The sequence below is a fragment of the Doryrhamphus excisus genome, chromosome 6 (genome assembly GCF_030265055.1).
Source record: "Doryrhamphus excisus isolate RoL2022-K1 chromosome 6, RoL_Dexc_1.0, whole genome shotgun sequence".
Lineage (NCBI taxonomy): Eukaryota > Metazoa > Chordata > Actinopteri > Syngnathiformes > Syngnathidae > Doryrhamphus > Doryrhamphus excisus.
Genome location: NC_080471.1, coordinates 15,384,812 through 15,407,677, shown reverse-complemented (window position 1 = coordinate 15,407,677; position 22,866 = coordinate 15,384,812). Strand labels below are relative to the sequence as shown.

Here is a 22,866-nt window from a genome sequence, read left to right as displayed (position 1 = left end):
GCTGTGATCATGCATTCAAACGTACAGTGATGATAACATGTAATAGTTGTAGTATTTGATGATTTCAAACTGGTGTTGTGGTGCGAGAATGCACAGAAAAGGGAAGTGTTCATGCTTCGCATAAGGATTGTGAATGATGGGCAAAATTCCAAAAAACTGCAGTTCCCCTTTAAAGTAGGTCGTACATGTCGGGTGCTGCTTATGTACACTACAATTACGGTACATGCGATTATTAACATTCGCTCTCGTTGTTATGGTGGCACATGCTTAGAAATGCTGCTTGTTATATCATAGCTTATTCACAGAAAAATAAATGATCCTCATGAGTCCCTTCATTCATGATTATATGAAGAACAGGCATAATTTGCTAAAAGATATTTATGACTATCACTTTGAGGACCTGGCCTAACCCACAGGAAGGTCTCTCTATCACTATGACTTGTAGATAACGACCATATCCTGTCCAAAGTGGAGGACCAAGAAAGAAAAAAACATGGGGCCCCCACATGCAGACCTCCATAGACATATGTGCACACACAAGAACTGTGGGAAACCCTAAACGATAACAGAAACATCTGTCTCCGACATTTGGACTCTAGATACTAGCTTTGGAGGAGTGAGGGGGGGCTGCAGAAGAACTCTAATACGAGGTTGTGACATCCAGTGAGGAAACCCCCACATATATACACAGGAAGAGGTAGAAACACAAGCAGCCAATCAGCCTTATGTACAGTTCTGTTTACCGTGTGTCGAAATATATCCTCACAGGTCAGCCCAGTGTAGTTTTGAGTAAATAGTACTGAAGGTAAACCACACTTGAGGAGGAATTTATTGTTCAAACCAGAATCCGGGTGTGCCTCAACACTACCCTTGAATCTCAACATCACAGCTGCATATTAAAAGAAGAAGTGTAGAACTTTTCCATAACCACAGGAAACGGAAACTGTTGACTAGATTCATTGCCATACTTGCTGTAGTCATAGCGGTGAAAAAGTATATGCTTGCCGTTGCCGTGATAACACAGTTCACAAGTCATAGTTGCTGTTTTGGTCACCCCAATGTGTTTTATATACGTTTTGCCAAGCATGTTTCACCCTAGTATTCATTTTCGCACATCTGTTTCCTACATAGTAGGAGGCTGAGTGTGGCCACCCCCGGAGGGGAGTGTCGCCTCTGTCAGAGATGACCCCTCTAGTGACTCATCCTATTGTTCAGTTCAGCACTCTTAGTCACACACTCTTAAATTATGAGAAGGTCTTTTGCACCCAGGCCACACCCCTGTTTTGAACCCTTTTTTTGTCATTTCCAGTAATTCTTGGAAGGTTTTGGCAACTTGAATAGAAAGCAGTCGTAGTAAACACTCAAGGGTGTTATGCTTCCAGGAAATAAGCAGGGCGACATAAAGTGACAGATCAACATGAAAACAGGGGTTTCTCTGATCGGATTTAACAGAAGGATGGTTGGATAAGTAGAGACACTGACCCTTCATCAGTAAGCAGATTACTCTTTATCACAAAGAGTACTCTGGATATTCAGTCTGCAGCAAGAAGCTGGTGAGCTGTTGTAATTAAAGAGTGATCAAGCTGATCTGTTGTAATCAAAGTACTGAATGATCACTCTTAAGAGTCTTTTTCAATGCCTGGATGATTTTCCCCATCTTTTTTCTGTGTCACTATTGACACGTATAAAAAGGGGGACTAGACCACCTGGAAATTTTCCGACTTCTGAGACACGACGTGAATGTTGGGGTATTCTGTAATGCCGGCATCAAGGTCAAGTTTAACACCTTACACTTACACAAGCTTTGTCTGCTTTGTTGTGTTGAAAACAATTGGATTTTACATACACACCAGGTGCAAAAACCTCACTTTACTTGGGTTTGTGTAAAAGGCACAAATCAGATCGGCCAACTTCAGAAGTTTGCATGAAACAGGCTTTAGAATCACCACTAAAAACAATAAAAAAAATTGTGTGAAGTATATAGCCACTTTTCACACAGAGCTCACACAGCGTACATCAACAGTACATCAGACATTGATTTACCTGTACATTTTACACAAAACCCCACAAAGCAAGATAACAAGCAATTAAATATTTAGATGTCTGGCATCCCAGTGGTATATGTGACATATATAAATATCATTTCTAAAAAGTGACAACTGTTTTCAACACAACAGGGTGGCAGGAGTGTGTTATGGCTCTGGAAATTACCAGTTTGACTTCATCCAACACTGAAATATAGTATAGCAATATAGTAGGGCAACAAGTTTTTTGTACCACAAATACAATACACTAGATATGGTGAATATGTTAGCAAACATTCATTAATGTGCAGCATTAGTGTTTATTGGAAAGCACATAATAGGCTTTTCAGAACGGAAGCTTGCCTAGACAGACTTCCCAAGAGGTATCACTTACTGAGAGAACCTTTTAAAATGTTGGTTTATAAACACATCAAAGCTTGCTGGCTGGCTAATTGTCATTTTTGTTTACTTTACATGTACCATAAGCAATACATTTTCTCTTTTTTTGTCAAAGCTTTGCTGGAAAAAGCATGATAACGGTTCACGTCAGATGTCATTTTTATTTAGTGCTGTTGTCATACACCCATGTACAAAGAAAAGAAATGTACAATATTCAGTTTAAAACGCTATAGAAAACACAACATGAATACAGACCACTTTTTCAGACAAAACTTGATAATAATATGATACTTTGTGTGTGTGACTGACAGGAATGTTTTAACGTTCATTTAGTCTTCTTGTTGTGGTAGTGGTCAGTGCCCTAAACCCAGTCATCAGTAATTCGATGGTATTGCCAAACTTTCAACTTTGGCCCAAAATAATAGAACAACAAACTTCTCTCACACAACACACAGGGGCACAGTAGCATGCCTGGAAGTGGCAAAACATTTCTTTCATTCACAATTCTTATATGTGATACAAGAACACATTTTTTTTAGCTTTATTGGGTATTCTAGTGTGAGAAAACGAGTTAATATGACCTAGCTAACAATGGACGTCATGGGAAGTACCGATTTTGACGCTAAAGCCCTCACAAAAAAAACGCAAAAAAAAAATAAATTTACATAACAGGCTTCTATATTAACCAAGCTACAGTGATATTGTTATTGTAGCAACTAACACAAAAAATATATATTTATCCGGCGGACTAACATGACGCCTCGCTAGCTGCTACTCTCAGCGTCATTCAAGACTCATTCGCTAAGATTGTCGTTTGCTGTCAAGCACATATCTTGTGCTGGAAGACACAACAATCCCAATGAGAGAGGACAATGTAAGTGTTGTTGCTGTATCTATGCTGCTGTTGTTGACGAAAGTAGCATAATGGTAATGGTAATGGTAATGGTATTATTTCATTTGAACATGCATCAGATTACAATTGAGTGCATCACATAATCAGTTCACAGTTCCACATGTCCAAAAGGAGTAGGAAGAAGCAAAGCTTATTAAATCCTACCCCTCCATCTGGTACTTTTACAATCAGTAACTGTTACATTTGTTCACTTCCTGCTTTCCATAATACAGTTTAAAGTTTTTTGTTTGTTTTTTTTAATAATAATAAACTCCTGGTCTCGCATGTGAAATCAATGTGCCAAAGAAATAAGTTTTGGTTGAGTTTTAAATTTTCAAATACGTCCCAATGACGTGCAGTTCCACTTTAAGTTATCATTTCTGTTGAATTTTGCTTTCATTTTGCTTTCTGACTCATCACCCTCATTCATCTGGGGAGTTTTATCAGCATCTTCAGTGCAAAATTTTGTCTGTTCTTGAACGTATGTATGTTTGTCTATTTTTGTTGGCCCCAACTCACTCATTTTTGGTCACCCCTGATCCTTGACAGTAGACCAGGGGTCGACCAGAGGTCTATGTAGACATCAAGGAGCCCCTCACGACCACACGAGGCACCCGCAAGCCTGCTTTTCATTCAGGTCTTCTCATTTAGGTTTTGTCATAAGAAAAAACTACACAAACATGCCTTCTCAAATACAAAATGTGGATTCCAGCATTATGTTAAAGCTCAGGTACTAATTCTGTTTTTTGGGTTGAAATAAGATATAAAAACAAACAAATGTTACAAAAATAAGTTATTATTTTGTACAAGTAGCTCTTATAAAAAAATAAAATAAAAGTAAACCTATGGAGACCACTGCAGTAGACCCTTGAGGAGTCAGCAGGACTCGTGTGTGTCAAGGGAAATGAAGAGGAGGAGGAGGGCATTCTGACGTCACCAGGCTCCTCCCACTCGTCTAACATTTACATTTTCTGTGGGTCCCGGTTGGAGTGTGTGAGTGTTGACCAGTTTCCAAAAGCAGCCGCGGCAAAGCGAAGACACACCTCGAACCACACCAGTGACCGTGTCATGCGCTCATTTTTAGATTTGAACACTTTGGCATCGTGTAAGTGACACAAACTCGAAGAAAAAGAAGCGATTTGGTGGCTTGACTTGGAGGTAAGTGTGTGTGTGTTTGTGTGTCTGGTGCGAGCGTCCTAACAAAAGCGGACCCGTTGTGATTGAACGTCTGGTTGTTTTTAAACAAATTTCTGAAGGTTAGCAGAGCATATATGTGCGAATCGAGAAAATAAGTAAAAAAAAAAGGAAGGATGGAATTTCATAATAGAAACTCTTTTGTTCTCCTTTTGTTAGCACACGGGACAGTAAACGAAACACGTTGTTCTTGTTGCGGCAAGCAAGTACACACTTGTTGTCTCGCAATTTGGACAGTAAAGGTGTAGTTTTCTTTATTAGTATGTGAACAACGTACTATTAATAGAAAGATTTTGTCAGCTGTATGCAGGCTCATCCATACTGTATTAAGCTGTATGCAGGCTCATTCATACAGTATTGATACAGATACTGTTACTTTGATTATGCTAACATCAAAGGCTAATCGACGGGTATGAATGAAAGGGTGAGCTTTTGCACTACTGGTGCTGTCATCCAGTTGACATGGTTGTTGTTCTGTGTTGCAACAGGTCAGTTAAGACACCTCATGCCACAACACACTTTTTCGTCAAACTTTAACAAAAAGTTGCATAAAGAGGGTCAAGAGTCAAACTCGACCCTTTTTTTACAACTTTTTCAAGTAATCAGGTGTGCCTGTTCGAGAGTGACAGCTGGTGTCAGTCATGAAGTGTCAACTGTGCTTTGGAGGAGCTGTCCTAGCAAGTGTGTGTGTGTGTGTGTGTGTGTGTGTGTGTGTGTGTGTGTGTGTGTGTGTGTGTGTGTGTCGGAAAGGGGGAGAAAAGTGCTTTCACATGTGTTAGTCATTTAGAGTAGAGTTTGCTAAAGGATTTACATCTGTTGTCTGATCTTTGAACCCCTCCCTCTTCCCGTAAGGGTGTATGCTGTCACTGCATATACGTTTTTTTTTGTGGGGCCAGTGTTACAACTGGAATGCGCTCAACTGCACTATGACTGCACTCTGAGAGGAATTTAAATATGTGAATGAGGTACCCGCGTTTCCATTTTCAACAGCGCTACATGTCCATTAGTGGTTCTGGGTCATCTCTCCAAGATGTATCATTAAAGTTGGGAATGTGTGTTTGACCTAGAAAAATGAAGGTATTTGGCTTAGCATTTGGGTGTGTGTCCATAAGGGGGTAACCCACATGTGTGTGTTGACGGTATTATCTCAAGTCCTGCTGGTCCCGTCTGTGGGCACAAAATGTATTACTCAGCAGAATGCACTGATCCTCAATACTTACTCCCCTTGAGACTATGTGTTTTGTGTTCAGCTCTTGTTAACACAGTTCAAAGAGGGCTTTGTAGCCTTAATGTGTGCAGTTTGGCCTTGCGTTTGACTACGGGAATCTCAGACATCAGATCCATCTAGAGGGGTATGATTTTTCCATCAAGCTGAAAGCTTGTCCAGTGCCATTCTTAAGGTGTAGTGTTTACCAACACACAGCTGCACTAGCTAGCATCGGTTACAGTCACCCCCCTAAAACTCACTCTCATCCAGGTCACGTCACATTCAAGCACAGGAACGGCTGAACCGACGTTGGCAGAATGAGATTAAAGAGCACAAACCATCAAGCGAGACTCTTAAGGTGTCTGTGAGTGAGGGTTCCCAAAGTAGACAAAGCAGCACCAGCTGATATGGGTTCCTTTCTATATGTAGACCCTTTCACATCAAAACCCTGCAAAACTGGCACAGCGGATCCATCAAAGCAAAACACGGCATCCAGGAATCGGATAATTGTGTGTGACGTATATAATGCTTACCGAACAACGACATTGGCGTTGAGTGCAAATGTTCAGGAGAGATGGGTCTTGAGTGTTAAATGCCACATGCTGGTCCCAGCTTTCCACTATTCCCATTCACACAGGTGCCATCACTCCCAGCTTTGTTGCTGTCTCCCAAGTTGGACCACAGCCGGGCCGACTTTGTCCCACTAGTCCGTGTTGGGGCTGTTTACACAACAACAAGCAGAAAAAGTATTTGTTTTACTGACCATGTGACCACTGCTTGGTGGAAACACTGCTTGAACTCATCTGAGAACTGTCACTGAACTGAAAATGGCACACATAGACTTGAATAAAGAACAAAGAAACACACTTTTAGATGTCCAGAACAGATTAGATGAATTTACAGTATTTTTTATGGGGAAAATGCATTGGGTTTGAGTTGGACCTTCTTGAATGGATTAATGGCACTGATGAAGGTTCTTTTCTATGTGAATGCTGTTCCACACTAAATTGGATTTGATGTGGAAGAAGTAGCTAATCAAAGGCACTTTTGTGACCCCTGAATCAGAGACTGGTGCGACCTACTTTGTAATGAACGTTTTATTGTGGCACAAGTAGATGTTTATTATACATAAAAATGCCATGGATCATTTGGATTAGCATTGCATCACTTCCGCTTAAACCCATTTATAAAAATAGTTTGTTTTCAATCTTCTGAGAATCTTATGGTAGGCTGTTTTGTCCTTTATAATCTTTTTCTACACGTCCCCCATCACCACTAAACAAAGCATGACGTATAGTAAACAAATATGATGCAACAGGACAAAGGCTCATTTTACATTGTACTGTGGCTTTAAATGTCACGATTCAGATATTGACTTTCCACGGTGGTGTGTGCGTGCTGGGCGCCATATAAAAAGTCAGACATGCAAAGGCTTTTGTTTGTCTGGCACTGTTGTGTTGAGCTACTCATAAATTAGATAAGATAAGCATTTGATATAAAGGATAAAACACACACCTATTGAGACTGCCTTTCACAAAGTACCCCATTGATTTTTCTTACGTTGTGAACCTTCAATCACAATATGGATCCATTAGTGTGTGGGCCGCTTTGCAGAGTTCTGGAGAATGGATGACACAGGGACGCTAAATGTCCATGCTCCTTTCCAGCCTGTTAGAGTGAAGTATAGAGATTGAGAGTCTTGGCTGCGTGAATCAGGTTAAGTACTTTGTTAGCCAGTATCAAGATGTATGATCTTATTGTAAACATAAGTAGGAACATACACCCATGGCGGAACAGCCACTTCCTACTCTTACAGCATGAAATCCACTTCAGTGTAAGACTGTAAAGTATTGGAGAATTAAACCACGGTTTCTAACTTAGATATGCATACTGACAACATATTTAGTGTCATGATGATGTTCATGCAAAGAGTCAGACGGAACAAAGACTCTTCATGCCGTCTGTGTACTTTTATATACTTGAGTGTCTGTTGCTCCTGCAATGCTGTTTCCTGTCTGGATAACTGTAGATCGTCTGGTTGCCCAAGGTAACAGTTGTTATTGGGTTTTCCCTGCTAACACGTAAACAAAGGAGAACCACCCAAATCCTCCTCAGTGTGCCTGACAGCCAATGAGATATGTGCTCCCTGCTGGGCTCAACCAGTGGATGGAGAGGAGGGGCGTGACTCCCCTTGAGTTTTTTTTTTTTTTTTTTTTGGAGTTGTGGGGGGCACAGTACCACAAAGCTTTCAACCTAAAAATGCAGTCAACAGCACATCCATAACAAAGACTGGTCTTTTTTATGACATCACACTTAAAGCTAGTCTGTCATTGACTCATTTACAAAGAATAGATGGAAAAAAATGTATTTTTCAGAATTACACACACTAGCAGTCCGAGAGAAATGACAGTTTGTGGAACTTGAACCCTGTTTTACCTGTTGGCACGGAGTGGCTCGGCAAAACCGTAAAAGAGAAAGTAGCCACAAACAACACTTATCAAAGAGAAGTGAAAGTAGGGTATAGTTGCTTTTGAGTGGTGGAGAGATCTTTTAGGACCCTATTGAATCTGTTGTTTCCCAACTTCCACATTTTCCGTTTTTTTTTTACATTAAATTTTTTTTTAAATCCTTATATTTATGGATGCAAGATATCATTGGACAATTTGCGGATGTTTTCTAACGGAATCTCAACCTCTGCAAACATTTTAAGCAAAATCCTCAGCAAACAACAGTTTTGCTATAACTATAGTTTGCTTGTGACTGTCTAGCAAGCCACTTCTGTGGACGTTGGGGCCACCTGTTTCCACCAGGACTTAATATGTACATATAGGAACATGTGTCACTCTCAGCTGTGAAGGGGCGTATAGACCAGCCGTTGGGGTTGACAGGTGTGACCCCCACATTGTACCCAAACCACTCCATTTGCCCCCACCTTCACTCAACATGTGTTCAGAATTTGCTTTGAATAAGCATTTGGGTTTTAACTTTCAAAAGGAAAAGTGCACGGCACATGTAACTAAATGTCCCAGTCCTCGAAGCAGCAAACAATTTGACTGGATCGCCATTTATTTGTCTAAGCATGTGCATGTGTGATAATCACTTTGCAGATTCATCACATTCTCATAGGATGACTCAACATAGTGTGTCGGCCTTTTCAATCACTCCCATTCATTCTGTTATCTGCTCTGGACAAGGCACTCTGGACAAGTGACAAGAGCGTGAAGCAGTTGTAACCTATGTGGTTAAAAAAACAGTTGTAGTTAGTACTTCACTGTATAGTGTACCTTCTGTTCTTTTATTGTCGTAGTAGCAATGTTGTTCTGAACAGAAGGGACGAGTTACTTGAAATGCTGAAGTCTCACTAGATATCCTGAAGTCAAGCAAGATATTTGGAGGTCTTGTGTGGTGCAATGCACAGCCCTCTGTACCATTATATTACATTATATATTAACTGTTTGTCATGCATTTAATTCTTGCCAATATATTTCCCTCTGCATCATCGTTTTTATGGTCACCACAATCGTGCAATGTGTCAAAGTAACACCAGAAGAAACTAGTACTGTATTTTTAATTGCATTATTGTTATGATGCAATGCAATTACTTTCAATGGCAAGAGATCTTATTGCAGTGATGATTCGTTTTGGTTGGGATAACACCCGACAACAATTATAATGTTGAGCATTAGATGGTGAATATCAAAGATGGCAAAAATAACATAGTAAAAACTGTCAGGGTGGGCGATATCTCGATACTTTTTAAAATATTGAGATTTCTATTAAGCATGATATCAAAAACAAGCATGTTGTTCATATCACTATAGACAGGATGTACCATACCTACCGTTGACCAATGAAACAACAAGCAAAGAATGGTGCCAGAAGAGTGTGTGGCAAACCAAGAAGATTGCCACGGACTGAGACAGGTGGATTTAATTTTTGGACACCTCTACCGATACTCATGGGACAGAGAAAGTGGGGTTCGCCAATAGTCCGGAAGTCCGAGCGAGCGCTTGGGTGTGACCAATCACAGCGAAGTGGGCGGCAGCGGGTAGTGGGTGGAATAAATTCAAACCGACTGTTTTGGAAATCCAAGGAAATATAGCAGGAAGAGGTGCAGATTCTGTCAGATTTAGAAAGCTTTCTGTGCGGGTTATTGTGTGTAGCTGCTCTATAGGAGTCCACAGCTCAATACAAAGTGCTGAAAAATGGGCTTATTATGTACCCTTTTAGTCAACACCAATAATGAATCCTCAAAGCGTGCCTGACTGAGACCACAAAGCTATGTAGGCCAGCCAATCTTGTGTGGTGGAACATTCTGCCCCTGTGATATCTAACACACCTCTCAGGATACTTAAAGCATGGGCCTGTCTCACATAATAGATACACAATCTGTGGCATTATGCTGGTTTTGTGTTCTTGCATGGGTGCACATCGGTTTTATGACCCTACAACCCTGGTTGTAAATTCCCATAGTGTATCCTTGGTGACATCACATTGTGGGAGAGGAGTGTGTGTCCCAGCAAGGCTTCAAATGCACAAATACTACCGAATTAGTGTGTGTGTGTGCATGTGTGTGTCTGTGTGAAAATTCCACAATGCAACATATTCTTAGTATGGCAACATATGGTGAGTGTTGAGAGACTACTCTACAGATCACACTGTGAACTTGTTTGTGGCATAAACAGGGTGTTATAGAACTGGTTACAGAAAGTCAATGAGAATGTTATTATCATGTAGGAAATACTATAGGGATGGGTCATACTAGTTGAAATCCATATTCCGATGTACAGCAGCCTATTGCGATATCAATATATATCATGATATATTGTTTGGCATGTATTGTAAATTATTCTAGAACAATTTGATAACAGCTTGAAGGTTTCGTCCTTTTTCTGCTGACGTATGCGGTAACATATTGCATGGTTTCCGGCCAAGGGCGCTTACACTGTGCATTAATTGCCGTGTGTAGCGTTGTAATACTTTTATGTCTTGACTTGTATTAATCTACTTGCTAATTTCCTGTTCATAGCCACTGACTTTCCACTATGTTCACTACTTAACATTCAAGATAGCGTTGAGCGTCGTTCTCTCTTGCTTGGTGTGTCGATTGCTTAGCCATTCCTCGTCCTCCAATGATATCATGCCATGGAGGCAGAGATTAGTAACTTAGAGGAGTTCACACTGTGACAAGACATACTTTTTCCGCGCTAGCTACAGCGACATATTGCAAGCTGTTGCAGCTTGTCGCTCTCAGTATTGCGAGATAAGACAAGGTTGTATTGTCAACATATATTGTCATTGTCGCTATACAATTAAGTCTCTATCATAGGCCAAATGTATACTGTTTCAATCATATAATTTACAGTATATGAAAAAAGTGGTCCTGACTAAACAGCCTGCTGTCAAGTCTGTGTGGAATGTAAAGTTTGGTGTGCGACCATTTAGAATTAACCACAACAAATACTATGCAATGCTATACAAACTGATAACGCAGGCAAAGTGAGTGGGGTGGCGTTCCCCTGACTTCCAAAGTTGGCGTGTCAGTTATTCTTTGATTTAGAGTAGGCCTTCTTAGAAGCTAGATTTCATTGTGTAAAAACACACTTGTACTTGTGTGTGCCTGTTTTTTTCTTATCTAATTGGCTCCTTCTGTCTTTGCATGCATTGGCAGACCATTTTTTTGTCCTGGGGGGCAGTTGAAGTACACACATTTCTGTGCGTATTCTGCTGGACTGCTAACACGTAGTGCATGAGTGTAGCTTGGGTTTATTTATGAGCCACTGAACAATATTTGGTGCCATTGTTGGGAAATTTAGTTAAGTACATCACTGCACTTTCCTGCTGGGATTTATGTGCGTCGTCATGATTGTAAGCTTTGTGAATGGACACGTTCTTACTCGTGGCCTGTACAGGAAGTGATCGTCATCACAAGGCCCCCGAGGTCTCATGCGTTTTTCTGTCACACTTCTGTCTCTCTCGCTCTCTGTCTCTCACACGCACACACCCTACAGCTCTCAATTAGGCCTATCTTTATGCTTTAATTAGGATTGCTCCTGTTTGTGGCTGAATGGCTGCTTCATTAACAGACAGGCTGCCGAATGCTTAGCCAGATTTGTTCAGCTTGTAAATGGTATGCGTGTGAGTCTCTGAGACAAGTGAGAGTGAGAGTGAGAACGGGGTGTGGGGGTTGCTTCAGGGGTACTGATGATGCAATTTCCCCTGAGGGGTGGACCTCCCATCTGTCAGTGGAATAGACAAGAAAATGGAGTGTACATGATGACACAAAAGGGACAATGAGGTTACATGTAAACACACAAGTGGGTTCTATATTAACAGAATGAGGACAATACCCACTCGAAATCTTTTAGGGCTCATAATAAAAAGGCCACACAACCATCACGATGCAGACCTTTCTGTTTTGCACACATGACCCCTATACGCTTTCCTGCTTTGTGCTGTGGAAAAAACATCCTGGTGTGTTGATGACAGAATGGGCGTGGTCAGTTGCACCCAGCTCTCACAGACGTGCACTGTCACTATCCAACACACGAAAGAAGGGTCAGATGGGGAACTAAACCACCATTGGGGATGGGAGATATGACCTAAATCCATATTGTAATATACCGTGCCGCCTTTTGTGATGTAAAATATCTTATTTGGCAGGTAAATAAGAGAACCATTTCAGAAAAGGTTAGGTAAAGCCAAACTGTTAAAGTGTATTTTTTTTCAAAGAAACCAACATCGTGCTGTGAATCCCTGCATATTTGCACTTCAGCATTCGGAACTCAAAATTGCATCTTTTTTTCCATTGAAGTTACTGGTTAATTTCTTGCTTTTTCTTAAAAACGCATTCATGTAAAGTGAAATATGATGCTTTGTCTCTGGACATCTTTGTCTTATGATAATTCATAACATGTTAGACACATGAATGGCAAGGAAAGAGTGAAGTAAACAGTGGAAAGCTCTCTTCGGCCAACTCCCATTTTCACTTCTCTCTGCTCCTGTGACTGTCTGACCCACTTTTACTCCTTTTCTTCCAACTTTATTCTCATTATATGCCTGAATGCTTTTTATTTCGTATCCTTATACATGCTGAGGTTTTTTTTCTCCTGGATACTTCTCAAAGACTTAAGGGTTTTGGGGGCTCATTATTTTATTGTGTTCCCTGTGCCCTGACTGTTATCGGAGGGTGTGTTTGTTCCCAAGAGTAATAAACAAAACTGCTGTAATGGGATTCCTGGAAGAAAAGTGTTGTCCCAAAACAGTGCACTGGGAGAACACAAAGGCCCCAAAGAGGTGTTTATATTGAAAATATAATGGGTCTTTATGTATCAAGTGCCAAGTAATGACTTACATCCATCCATCCATCCATTCCTCTGTTATCTTGGTCAGAATCTCAGGGGCAGCAGTCTCAGTACGGAAGCCCAGACTTCCTGGTCCCCGACCACCTCTTCCAGTTCCACCTGTAGGACACCAAGGTGTACCCAGGCCAGCTGTGAGACAAAATCCCGTCAGCGTGTCTTGGGTCTGTCCCGGGGCCTTCTCCCCCCACAACTGGCTCCTCTCGATGTTAAGGAGCAGTAGCTCTACTCTGAGCCCCTCTGGGATCAGTCATCCCAATCTCTTAGGGTGAGTCCAGCCACCCTATGGAGGAAGCTAATTTCAGCTCCTTGTATCCACGATCTTGTTCTTTTGGTCATGAGCTTTGGGTCATGACCGAAAGAACAAGACCGTGGCTAGGTGAGGGTGGGAACATAGATTGAAAGGCAAGTTGAGAGCTTTGCCTTCCAGCTCAGATCCAGCCTCACCATGGCAATCCAGTACATGGACCGCATTACTCGTGCTTTGCTTTAGTTAAAATGAGCACTTTTGCATGTTTTGTGCCTTTCACTGTATTATTTTGTGCAGTGAAAGTGATGTACAGTAAGATTCGTGCTATATACAATTTTTTATCAATTTCTAAAATGAAAATGCCAGAGGAGTTCATATCGGCGGGATTTGCTCAATCACTGTAATCTCGTTGTGTGATAAAGTATGTGAGGTGGGCAGACTCAATGTTATTTTCCAAACAGTTCTGCGGGCCAGATAAAATTGCAGCATTGGCCAGATTTGGCCCACGGGCCTGAGTTTGCCACATGTGTTTTAAGGTGTTGGACTTTGAACACATGGTGTCTGTATGAGTTTAACTGGAAGTTAAATACAATATTTAACGCCAGCAGTGGTAAGACAGGGCTCCAATTTGAGGTTGCGAGACCCCTTTGAACTCCCTATGTCACTTCCCCTCTCCCTGGGGCCATGCAGGAAGTCGGAGCACATGTGTTAAGCTAACGGACACTTTGACAACACTGCCAGTCTTTGAGTCCCTCCACCCCCTGCTACTGGCATGAACAAAACCCACCTTTGATGTGCACAGCATGGATGCCCCCATTTACAACCACAAGCTTATCTACACACGTCCCTACATACTATCGCTGAGGCGATTCATCACCTTTTGATTTCCATCGTGATATTGCTGTCTTTTGGGCTTATTTCACTTCAGTATATCTCTTCTGCAGTTTAGAGTTAGTTTAGTTTTAAAGGCTCATTACTGCATGTGATGGGGTAACAAAAGTTAAAAGGACAAGAAGGTTTCTAATACTTTAAATATGCAGATATATATACAAGGGTTGAACATTTCAGGATATATAATAACAATACAAAGTTGTGGGTGGGATGAGGGCAATGTCCAGTTTGGCCCACAACCTAAAGTAGGCTTTTGTGTTTTGGCCGATTTGAGTTTGACACCCCTGAGCAAATGCATCTCTGGTTGGTTTGGAATCATGTAAATTTGTTTTGATGAAAGTGATCCTAATGAGACATCAGAGGGGATTAACCCAGAATTATGGCTGCATATGATCATCATCAAGCATCCCTTGTGGATGTCTCCTGCTGAAATCAACCAACCACACCATGTCTTTCTCTGGCAGCTTTGTTATGTAACTGTCATGATTGCCACTGCAAGGATGTCGACCTCTAGTGGCGCTTTGGTTGCATTTCATCAACACGCCTTGTTTTGATTTTTAGGAAGCAAGCCACTCCACCTCGTTGGACTGCAGCACATGTTGTATACTGTATGTTTGGTGTAAACACTGGCATTGACCATGTTGAAAAGAGGCATTTTTTTCACACAGCATGACAAGCAATTGTAAGTATTTTAGTATATTACACACAAGCGTAACATAGAAAACTATTTGAAAGATCATTATTCAGATACTGTCACAAATATTGGAATTTTATTTTAAACCACTGTATGTTGAACATGAGCGGGATAAGGGGGATGCTAGAGGTGCTCCAAATCACTGTATGTCGAACATGAGTCGGATGAGGTGGATACAAGGGGTGCAGCAGAGAGAGAGAGTGTGTGCGAGTGTCTAACTATAAAAGACGAGCTCTGCTTCGTAGCACACAGCTGTGCAGGACAACGCAGGTCCCCTGTGCAACGCTCTGATTAAAAACGACAAGTTTTAATCGCATATTCATTGATTATCATACCAAAAGAGAAGCCATGGCAATGATGTTCAGGTACCCCGTCTTTCCTCATCTGCAGGGTGAGTTTATAACATAATTTCACACTTTTGAACTGTTCCATTGGTCTGAAGTGCTAGTTTTTTTTTTATTGTTTTACATTGACTGTTTCAGTTGTTTATTATTGTCTGCCTGAGTGGATTGAGGATTTTCACTCACCAATTTTTCTGTGTTCATGTTTAAATGGTCCTTCATTTTCTCAGTTACCTTGGGTGTTATTGTTGTTCAAACATACGGTTGTAAGCTTTGAAAGAAGGGGCCAAAGTCTGGTAAATGGACATACAGTTGCTCAGTGTGGTTATAAATTGAAAATGCTGTTAAACATGTTGACAGTATGTGTAAATTCATGCCGATCTCCTACAGCATTACTAGTTGACGCTGACTATTGAAATTATTTCCTCATACTATGTCTAATCATGCAAATTTTGCAGCAACAAGATAATAAGAGTATGTGTCTGTTTTCATTGTTTTGCATGTGGGTTTTTTTTCCATCTGACTCTTCCATGTGGGGACGATTATGTAACAAGTACATCCATCACTTAAGAGGCCATTCACAATCTTTGAACACAATCCAAAGGATGACTTCATGAAGTGTAGAGGGAATAAACGTTCACCAGCCAAAATATTATGTATACCTAAAGTGATTGGTTTTATTAGTTTGCTTACCGCAATTACCGGAGATGTTGATGCACAGTAATAAACATTTTGTAAAATGAAGTCTTCTGACAGAGTATTATCTTTGTAAAGCCAAACTTTCACATCATGTCTTGTTTTGGATCTCATTTGCTTGTGCAAGTGTACCTAATGAACTGTCCAGTGAATGTGATTGTCAGGAACAAAATTCTCTTCTCATGCTTCCATTGCCACTCATATTTAAATGTGTCTGTCTTGTCTGGTTCAGATTCGCGTGACCTTGGTCTGTCGCTGTCACCAGGGAGGAGTGTCATGGCCGAGCCAGACTATCTAGGAGAAGACTGTGATGAGCTTATCAAACCGAAGAAGTTGATCAACCCGGTCAAGAACTCTCGGAACCACCAGGACCTGCACCGGGAACTGCTCATGAACCAGAAGAGGTCAGTAAAACAAGCCCTTTGTCACATCTTGGAAACTTAGAGGTCACTGGTAGACCTACGATGTTTCACTCATGAAACTTACAGAGGATGAAACACCTTCTTTAAGGAGACTTTGGCGAACACGGTGTCTTCCACCGCGCAGAAAGGCTGCTCTCGTCCAATGAATTGAATTATTTTGGGGATTATTAGCGTAGATTATAAGCTGCGGTATCTGACAAAACCCATCATATATAGTACGTCAAGTGGTGTTCAAATGCCATAGTAAAGCTTTTTAACGTGCTACTCCCGCTAGATTGTTTTCATGGCATGTGTTAGCAGTTTGATTGCACACGGCACACAGGATTGTTTTTGTTTTAAAGGAAAGTGGGAGAGAACGTGCTCAAGACGTTAGTCATGGCAAGACACCCACTCCACAAAAGGGTCGCTGCGAGCTGCAATCGTGCTAGCCACAGGTTTTTGGGATTTGCATTGAAAGGCATTGGTAAGCATATGCCGGTCACAGGATTTTTAAAATAGAGATCGGCTTACACTGATGAGTAACTGATCTATCAGAGCATTTAGTATTCAGGCTGAACGAAAGCATATGACATTTTTATTTAGTTTAATTCGTAATTGTAAAAAAAATAGAGTTCTTTTAAACTTAAAAAATCTGTAAAATAACTACCTTTCTGAAGTGGCACCACAAAGACGTCATGATGAAAACAAAACAAGAAAAGAAAAACAAGCCTCTAGAGCAGGGGTCAGCAACCCGCGGCTCCAGAGCCGCATGTGGCTCTCCAGCCTCTTTGTTGCGGCTCCCTTTGCAATGCTTGAATATTTTTTAGCACCCGTGTGGTGAAAATGCACGTCTTTGTTATGAGTTTACAAAAATCCAACTTTGTGTGAGACCATGAATGCATCCTGACTGAGTTCTGACTGGTGACTGAATGAGCAGACAGGATGCTATCCAGTTCTCTCTGACAGGTTAACATGAAGGGAAATGAGTAATACTTTGAGTTATTTGAGTTATTAATTATTATTAATGAGTTATTTGACGATTCTAAAAAATAAATTAGAGCTCATTTAAAAACAAAAGTTTATCTCCAGTACTAGCAAGAGTACTCCAACTCGTCTTTTTTTTTCCCTCCAATGTTGTTTTAAACATACAACGTTTTGCGGCTCCAGGCTATTTTTCTTTAGTGGGCAAGTGGGTGAAATGGCTCTTTTCATAGTAAAGGTTGCCGACCCCTGCTCTAGAGTTACTCCTTGGATGCTCACTGAGCAAGGGTTCAATTTAGAGTTTTGTGTGAATTTAGAGGCATATTCAAATCATACTCTGTGATTTGAGGGTATTTGGAATGCTTGTCACGCAATGGAGAGGCACTCCAGAGGGCACCCCCCATCCTGACGTCTTCTATCTGGGTGTGACCTCCATTGATGGAGGCTGAGTTAATGCAATACTCATGAGATGTCCTTGGTTGCCTTGGTGGTCCTTCTCAGGCAGACTGGGGCGGAGCGATGCTGCTACCCTTTGAAGGAGTAGGTGGGTGTGTGTGGGACTCAAGCATGGCATCCAACTTCCAGCAGCATTATTATGTAAAGCTCAGGCCATGAATCCTGCATAGCAGCTATTACATAAAAGCCTCATGTCCATTAGTGTGTCACAAATGTGTTATGCAAAGGTCGCATAGATCAGCGGCGCAGAGCCAAGCAGGTCATGTGGTCAGTGCATCATCTCAAGTCAACGAATAGAGCTGCGGCATCTTTTTGTCAGAGCTATAAATAACCACTAACAGCTGTTACATCACAGTAGCCATGTTGTAAACAGGTTGAAGCATGAGGTGATGCTATAGAGATGGAAATAGAGGATGGAAAAAAAACAGTGATAGAAATCACATCAACAATACATTTTTCATGAAGGAACACAGTACATGTAAGGTACTGACGTTATATATCTGATGTGTGTATGAGGAATATAGCAGGTTCACTGGTGGGATGCTTTATTTTGATTGGGTATTTGCTTAGCAGATTAGTCATGATGAGAGTGGTGGGGGTAAGTGGAGGTACTGGATGCATGGATGGATAGATGGTTGCATGAAAAGGCAAAAAAAAAAAAGCATGTTATGTAATCAAGATTACAAAACAGTCACAGCTGAGGGTCTTTCTCTGCCTGTGTTACCAACAGCTTTGCTGCACATACATACATGCACATGGAGCAATTTAAGACTCAGTCAAGACTGGTCGAGAGCTAGATATTTTTGTTTTTGACAAACATTCCTCCCAATATGCAGAGTTGCCATTATGGAAACATTTGTCCACAGTGGGGAGGAGTGTGGCTAAAGCATCTTTTAGAAGCTCATGTTTACTGGTTTCTGTGTCCTTGACCATCTCCGCTCTGACGGACTGTTCATAACTTCATAACAAGTTTGTCTTTTGTTTACACTATTTTGGGTTTTTTTGGATCTCTGCATTTAAAAATGGGTCTCAACATGGGCATTTTTAAAAACAAACCCACTACCTGTATTTACAGTCCTGTAGAAAAATGAGGACAGAAGAGGCTCTCTACAGAAGAAGGTAAAAATGTGTCAAAACAGCCGACTGTGTTTCATATGCTATTACTTTTCTGACAAATACACTACATAGTGGCACTTGTATTAAATCCCAACATCTCCATAAATTGGATGAACTTGAAAACACTCATTGTCATGTTATAGCGATTAAGAAACTTTGAGGATATTTGTTTTACATGTACAGCAGCATGTCCATAGCTGGCACCACAGATGTTATTTACTCATGTGAAAAATGACAACATCTTCAAAATGCATGTCAAAAATCAGTGACTAAATTGATATTGACCACTTGGATCGGCAGAGCAAATCCTAACTTGCAGGACCATTGCAAACAGTTAAACCATGCTCAAGTTCAGCAATCGTGTTCTCTTGTCATGCTCCCACTCTCTTCTTTCTCGTTTAAGTAACATCATGCTGCAAAAGAACTCCCACAGCTTCTCAGAACACTGTGAGAGCACAGTTATGTAATCTGCTGGATTCAGTAATACATTTAATTAAATCCGCCAGACTCATGAAGGCAGCCCACAATTACATTATTGTAGAAGGAGGTGATTTGTTCAGGTTTGTGCCTAAAGGTACAAGTAGCCTCTACTTTTGCATTTTGTCAGTCATGTGTGTGCACGCGTGTGCGCACGTGTGGAGGTGCACTGCGTGTGTTGTTGTGGTGCTTCATTGTGTCCCCACTGATCCTTTCCAGGCTAATCCATTTTGATTCCCCTCCATCTTACTGCTCTTGCTCTTTTAATTGTTGTTGGCTTCTAACTTGGAGGAGTTTTCGAGTATGACATCACATCTGGTATCACTGCAAGAGAGACACATGCACGCACGCACGCACGCAGCTAAAATGTCCCTGATGAGTCTTTGACATTTGCTGCCCACAGCCCATGAGCTGAGTGATCCTCCCTGGGATACTGCAACCATGTCAACCATATGAGCAATACTGTTTGTATTTTTTTTTATGAAACACTGCAAAAAGTCATAGTTGTATAAAAATGTTGCCTTTGCAGGTTTTTGATGGCCACAGTTTGACACTGGAATAGATTATCATTTTCATTATTGTTCTATGGGGAAAATTTGTTTTGAAATCTGAGCAAATCGGACGTGTGTCAAGAAACACACTTTGTTCGCCCCTAGATGTGTTATCTAATTTAATGTGGCCAGTGTACTGGATAAAAAATTGCATCTTGATGGTGCTTGAAAGGATTATGTATTTCACCTTGGGAAAAGGAGTTTGGACCCCTGCATCCCTCTACCCTTCTCCTTCAAGTGAAGATGCACAAAAATGTGCACTACTGTATGGTAAGGACTTGGAAAAATAACATGCAGACTATGATTTCATCCCACTTTCCCTGAGGTCCGTTCCAGTTATGGCAGTGATCTTCCCCACAGACCGGAAAATTTGTCCCAAACTGTGTGATTGGCTTGGAGTCCATACTTTTCAAAACATGACATGGTTTATGATTAATCCAGAACGCTGGGGATACATGTCAAAGCAGAATGATGTCACACATCTGTTATACATTGATACATGCGAACCAGCCCTGACTGAATCATGCGTTGTTTCCTTTAGTTTCACGCTGGTAACAGACTGTTGTCATTGCTTTCATTCTGTACAGGGGCCTGGCTCCTCAGAACAAACCCGAACTACAGAAGGTTCTGGAGAAAAGGAAGCGGGAGCAAGTCCTTAAGGCTCAGAAGGAGGAGCAAGAGGCACATAAGAAAAGGAGCGACTTGGAGATAGAGCTCATGAAAAGACAACAGAAACTGGAGCAGGTAAAGGCTTTAATCACGTACAGTCGCAATTTCACTCATGGTTTTCAAACATATTTTTAGAGTCCTGTTTTGTGGTTAAACGTGATTACGGTATTTCCTCACATGGTGGATGCTGTGTGGTAAGACAGTTCCTTTAAAAGAAAAATGCCACGTATTACTAATGTTAGAGTTAACTAAGAGTTAACTGCTTATTTTAAGGCGCATGTACAAGTTAAATGCTGCACTGTGCTTGCACACTGATGATTTTTAGTAGTCAGTTTAAGCTCAATAAGTCAGTCAATGGCCAATTTTATTAATGTATGGTAAGTATAGGTCCTCTGTTTACACATTATTTAAAATTCTCAATGAACACAAATTAGGCTGTTGAATATCAAAATGGGCTATAAGAAAAACAAAGGCATTTAAAATGTTTGCTCAGGAGCGTCCTTAGAAATAACATTACATTTTTATGATTCGACAGTGAAAGACTCGACTATTCCAAGACACCCCTAGTTGAATTGTGTAGCTCAGCTTCCCTTGGACTGTCATGGCAATTTCCACCTTGTTTGTTTCTTCAGCTGGAACTGGAACAACAGAAAAACGAGGAGGAACAAGAGAACACTCCTGAGTTTGTGAAAATGAAGAGCAACCTTCGCAGGACCAAGCAGGAGACAGATGGCGAAGAAAGAACCACCTAAAATTCAACAAGCAGTCACTGGCACTAACACGTCACGAGTGTGTGTGTGTGTGTGTGCGTGTGTGCAAGCGAGAGTACGTGTGTTGACCTGACCGTGATCTGAGGTGAACTGCTTGCCTTTTTCCCAAACTAGCTGTTCCTTCTCAGTGAGGCAAGAGACTTGCTGGCTAAAGACCCCTATGTTTGCCCACCACGGAGCACCTGCACTAGTCGCAGCAGCACACAGCACCCCCTGCTGGAGAGACTCACATGTTACATCCCTATTCAGGCCAGCTGAAGACCTCCAATGGAGAACCACACACACATTTTCCGTCTGTTTCACGCCTTTCTCCACACCAAGCTGTCATTTCTCTCTATTGTTATTGTGTCAGTATTGTTATTGTTTCGGTTTTGTTTAACCTACTAATCATAGAAGGAAAAGTGGACACTGGATGGACTCTCAAAAGCTGTGTAATTTGTAAAAAGCCAAACAAAATGTGTTTTTTGTTATTTATGTTTTAGCTTTTAGCCCATTTATAGAGGAGTTGCAAAGGGGACACTTTTAGTTATGTATTTTTGTTTTATGGCATCGGTGTTGAAGCCAGAACAGGACAAAGGGAGTGTAAGTTTTTGTTTTTTTTAATTTCTAAACATGCCACTTTCTCAGCTAATGCAATTTGGAGCAATATAACTCCCCAGGCATGAGAATGATTTTTCTTTTCTTTATACATCCTGTTTTGTATGAATAAAAGTGTTAAATAAAGTTGTTTTTGGTTGCTTTTTAGTAAATGGACTTAGTAGAGAGTGTGTGTGTGTTGGTGTGCTATATGTCTGTTAAAAAATATATCCAGTGGAGCCTTTTTAGTTGATGCTGGTTGGCTTCCATGTTTTTCTCATTTTTCAAGTTTTCCCATCCTGCCAACCATTCCATTAGCTATACGTGTTATATAATATGCCATATAGTAAACATATTCTCAGTCATCCAGGTCATGGTAGTATTCTCAGGGCATTTAACCGATTGCAAGTGGACTGTTGAGGTTGTAGAAGACTGGACCCGCCGCCTCCATTTTGCACCAGACCACAAGGATCAGTGCTCGGCCTACGCTTGGCCTTCGCTTGGCCCTCTTAAGTTCAATATTTACATTCTGCTGCTAAGCGACATCATTCACAAACAAGATTAGCCTTCACTGTTAAGCCAACAACACTCAGCTGTATGTGCCATTAAAGCTAACTGACCCACGGGACTGCTCTAATCTCAGGGCATGTCTCATTGATATTAAACAAGCAATGTCTTGTAGAGTTTTTATAAAAGCATCACCCCAAGTGATTCAGTAAAACATTTTGGTATGATATTCGATTCAACTCTATCCTTTCAAAAGCACATTAAGAATGTTACTAAAACTGCATTTTTTTTTTCATCTTAGCAACATTGCTAAGCCTTTTCTATCCACAACTAGATGCAAATACCCTAGTCCATTTGTCACGTCTCGCCTTGATTACTATAATATGTTGCTTTCTGGCCTTCCAAAGTCTATT

General features: G+C 41.0%; 1 protein-coding gene across 4 annotated transcripts; it reads left to right on the top strand.

Moving 5' to 3' along the window:
• Positions 1-4,283: 4,283 nt before the first annotated feature.
• fam107b (family with sequence similarity 107 member B) lies at positions 4,284-22,093 on the top strand. Of its 4 annotated transcripts, none has more exons than XM_058076084.1 (4): positions 4,284-4,473; positions 16,215-16,353; positions 20,519-20,675; positions 21,233-22,093. In XM_058076084.1, the coding sequence occupies exons 2-4, from the start codon at positions 16,226-16,228 to the stop codon at positions 21,350-21,352; spliced, it is 405 nt and encodes a 134-aa protein (XP_057932067.1). In that variant the 5' UTR covers positions 4,284-4,473; positions 16,215-16,225; the 3' UTR covers positions 21,353-22,093. The 4 variants fall into 4 exon arrangements, with proteins under 4 accessions (XP_057932067.1, XP_057932066.1, XP_057932064.1 ...); XM_058076083.1 differs by having other exon boundaries at positions 4,286-4,473; positions 16,182-16,353; XM_058076081.1 differs by lacking the exon at positions 4,284-4,473 and adding an exon at positions 15,141-15,303 and having other exon boundaries at positions 16,182-16,353.
• Positions 22,094-22,866: the final 773 nt, after the last annotated feature.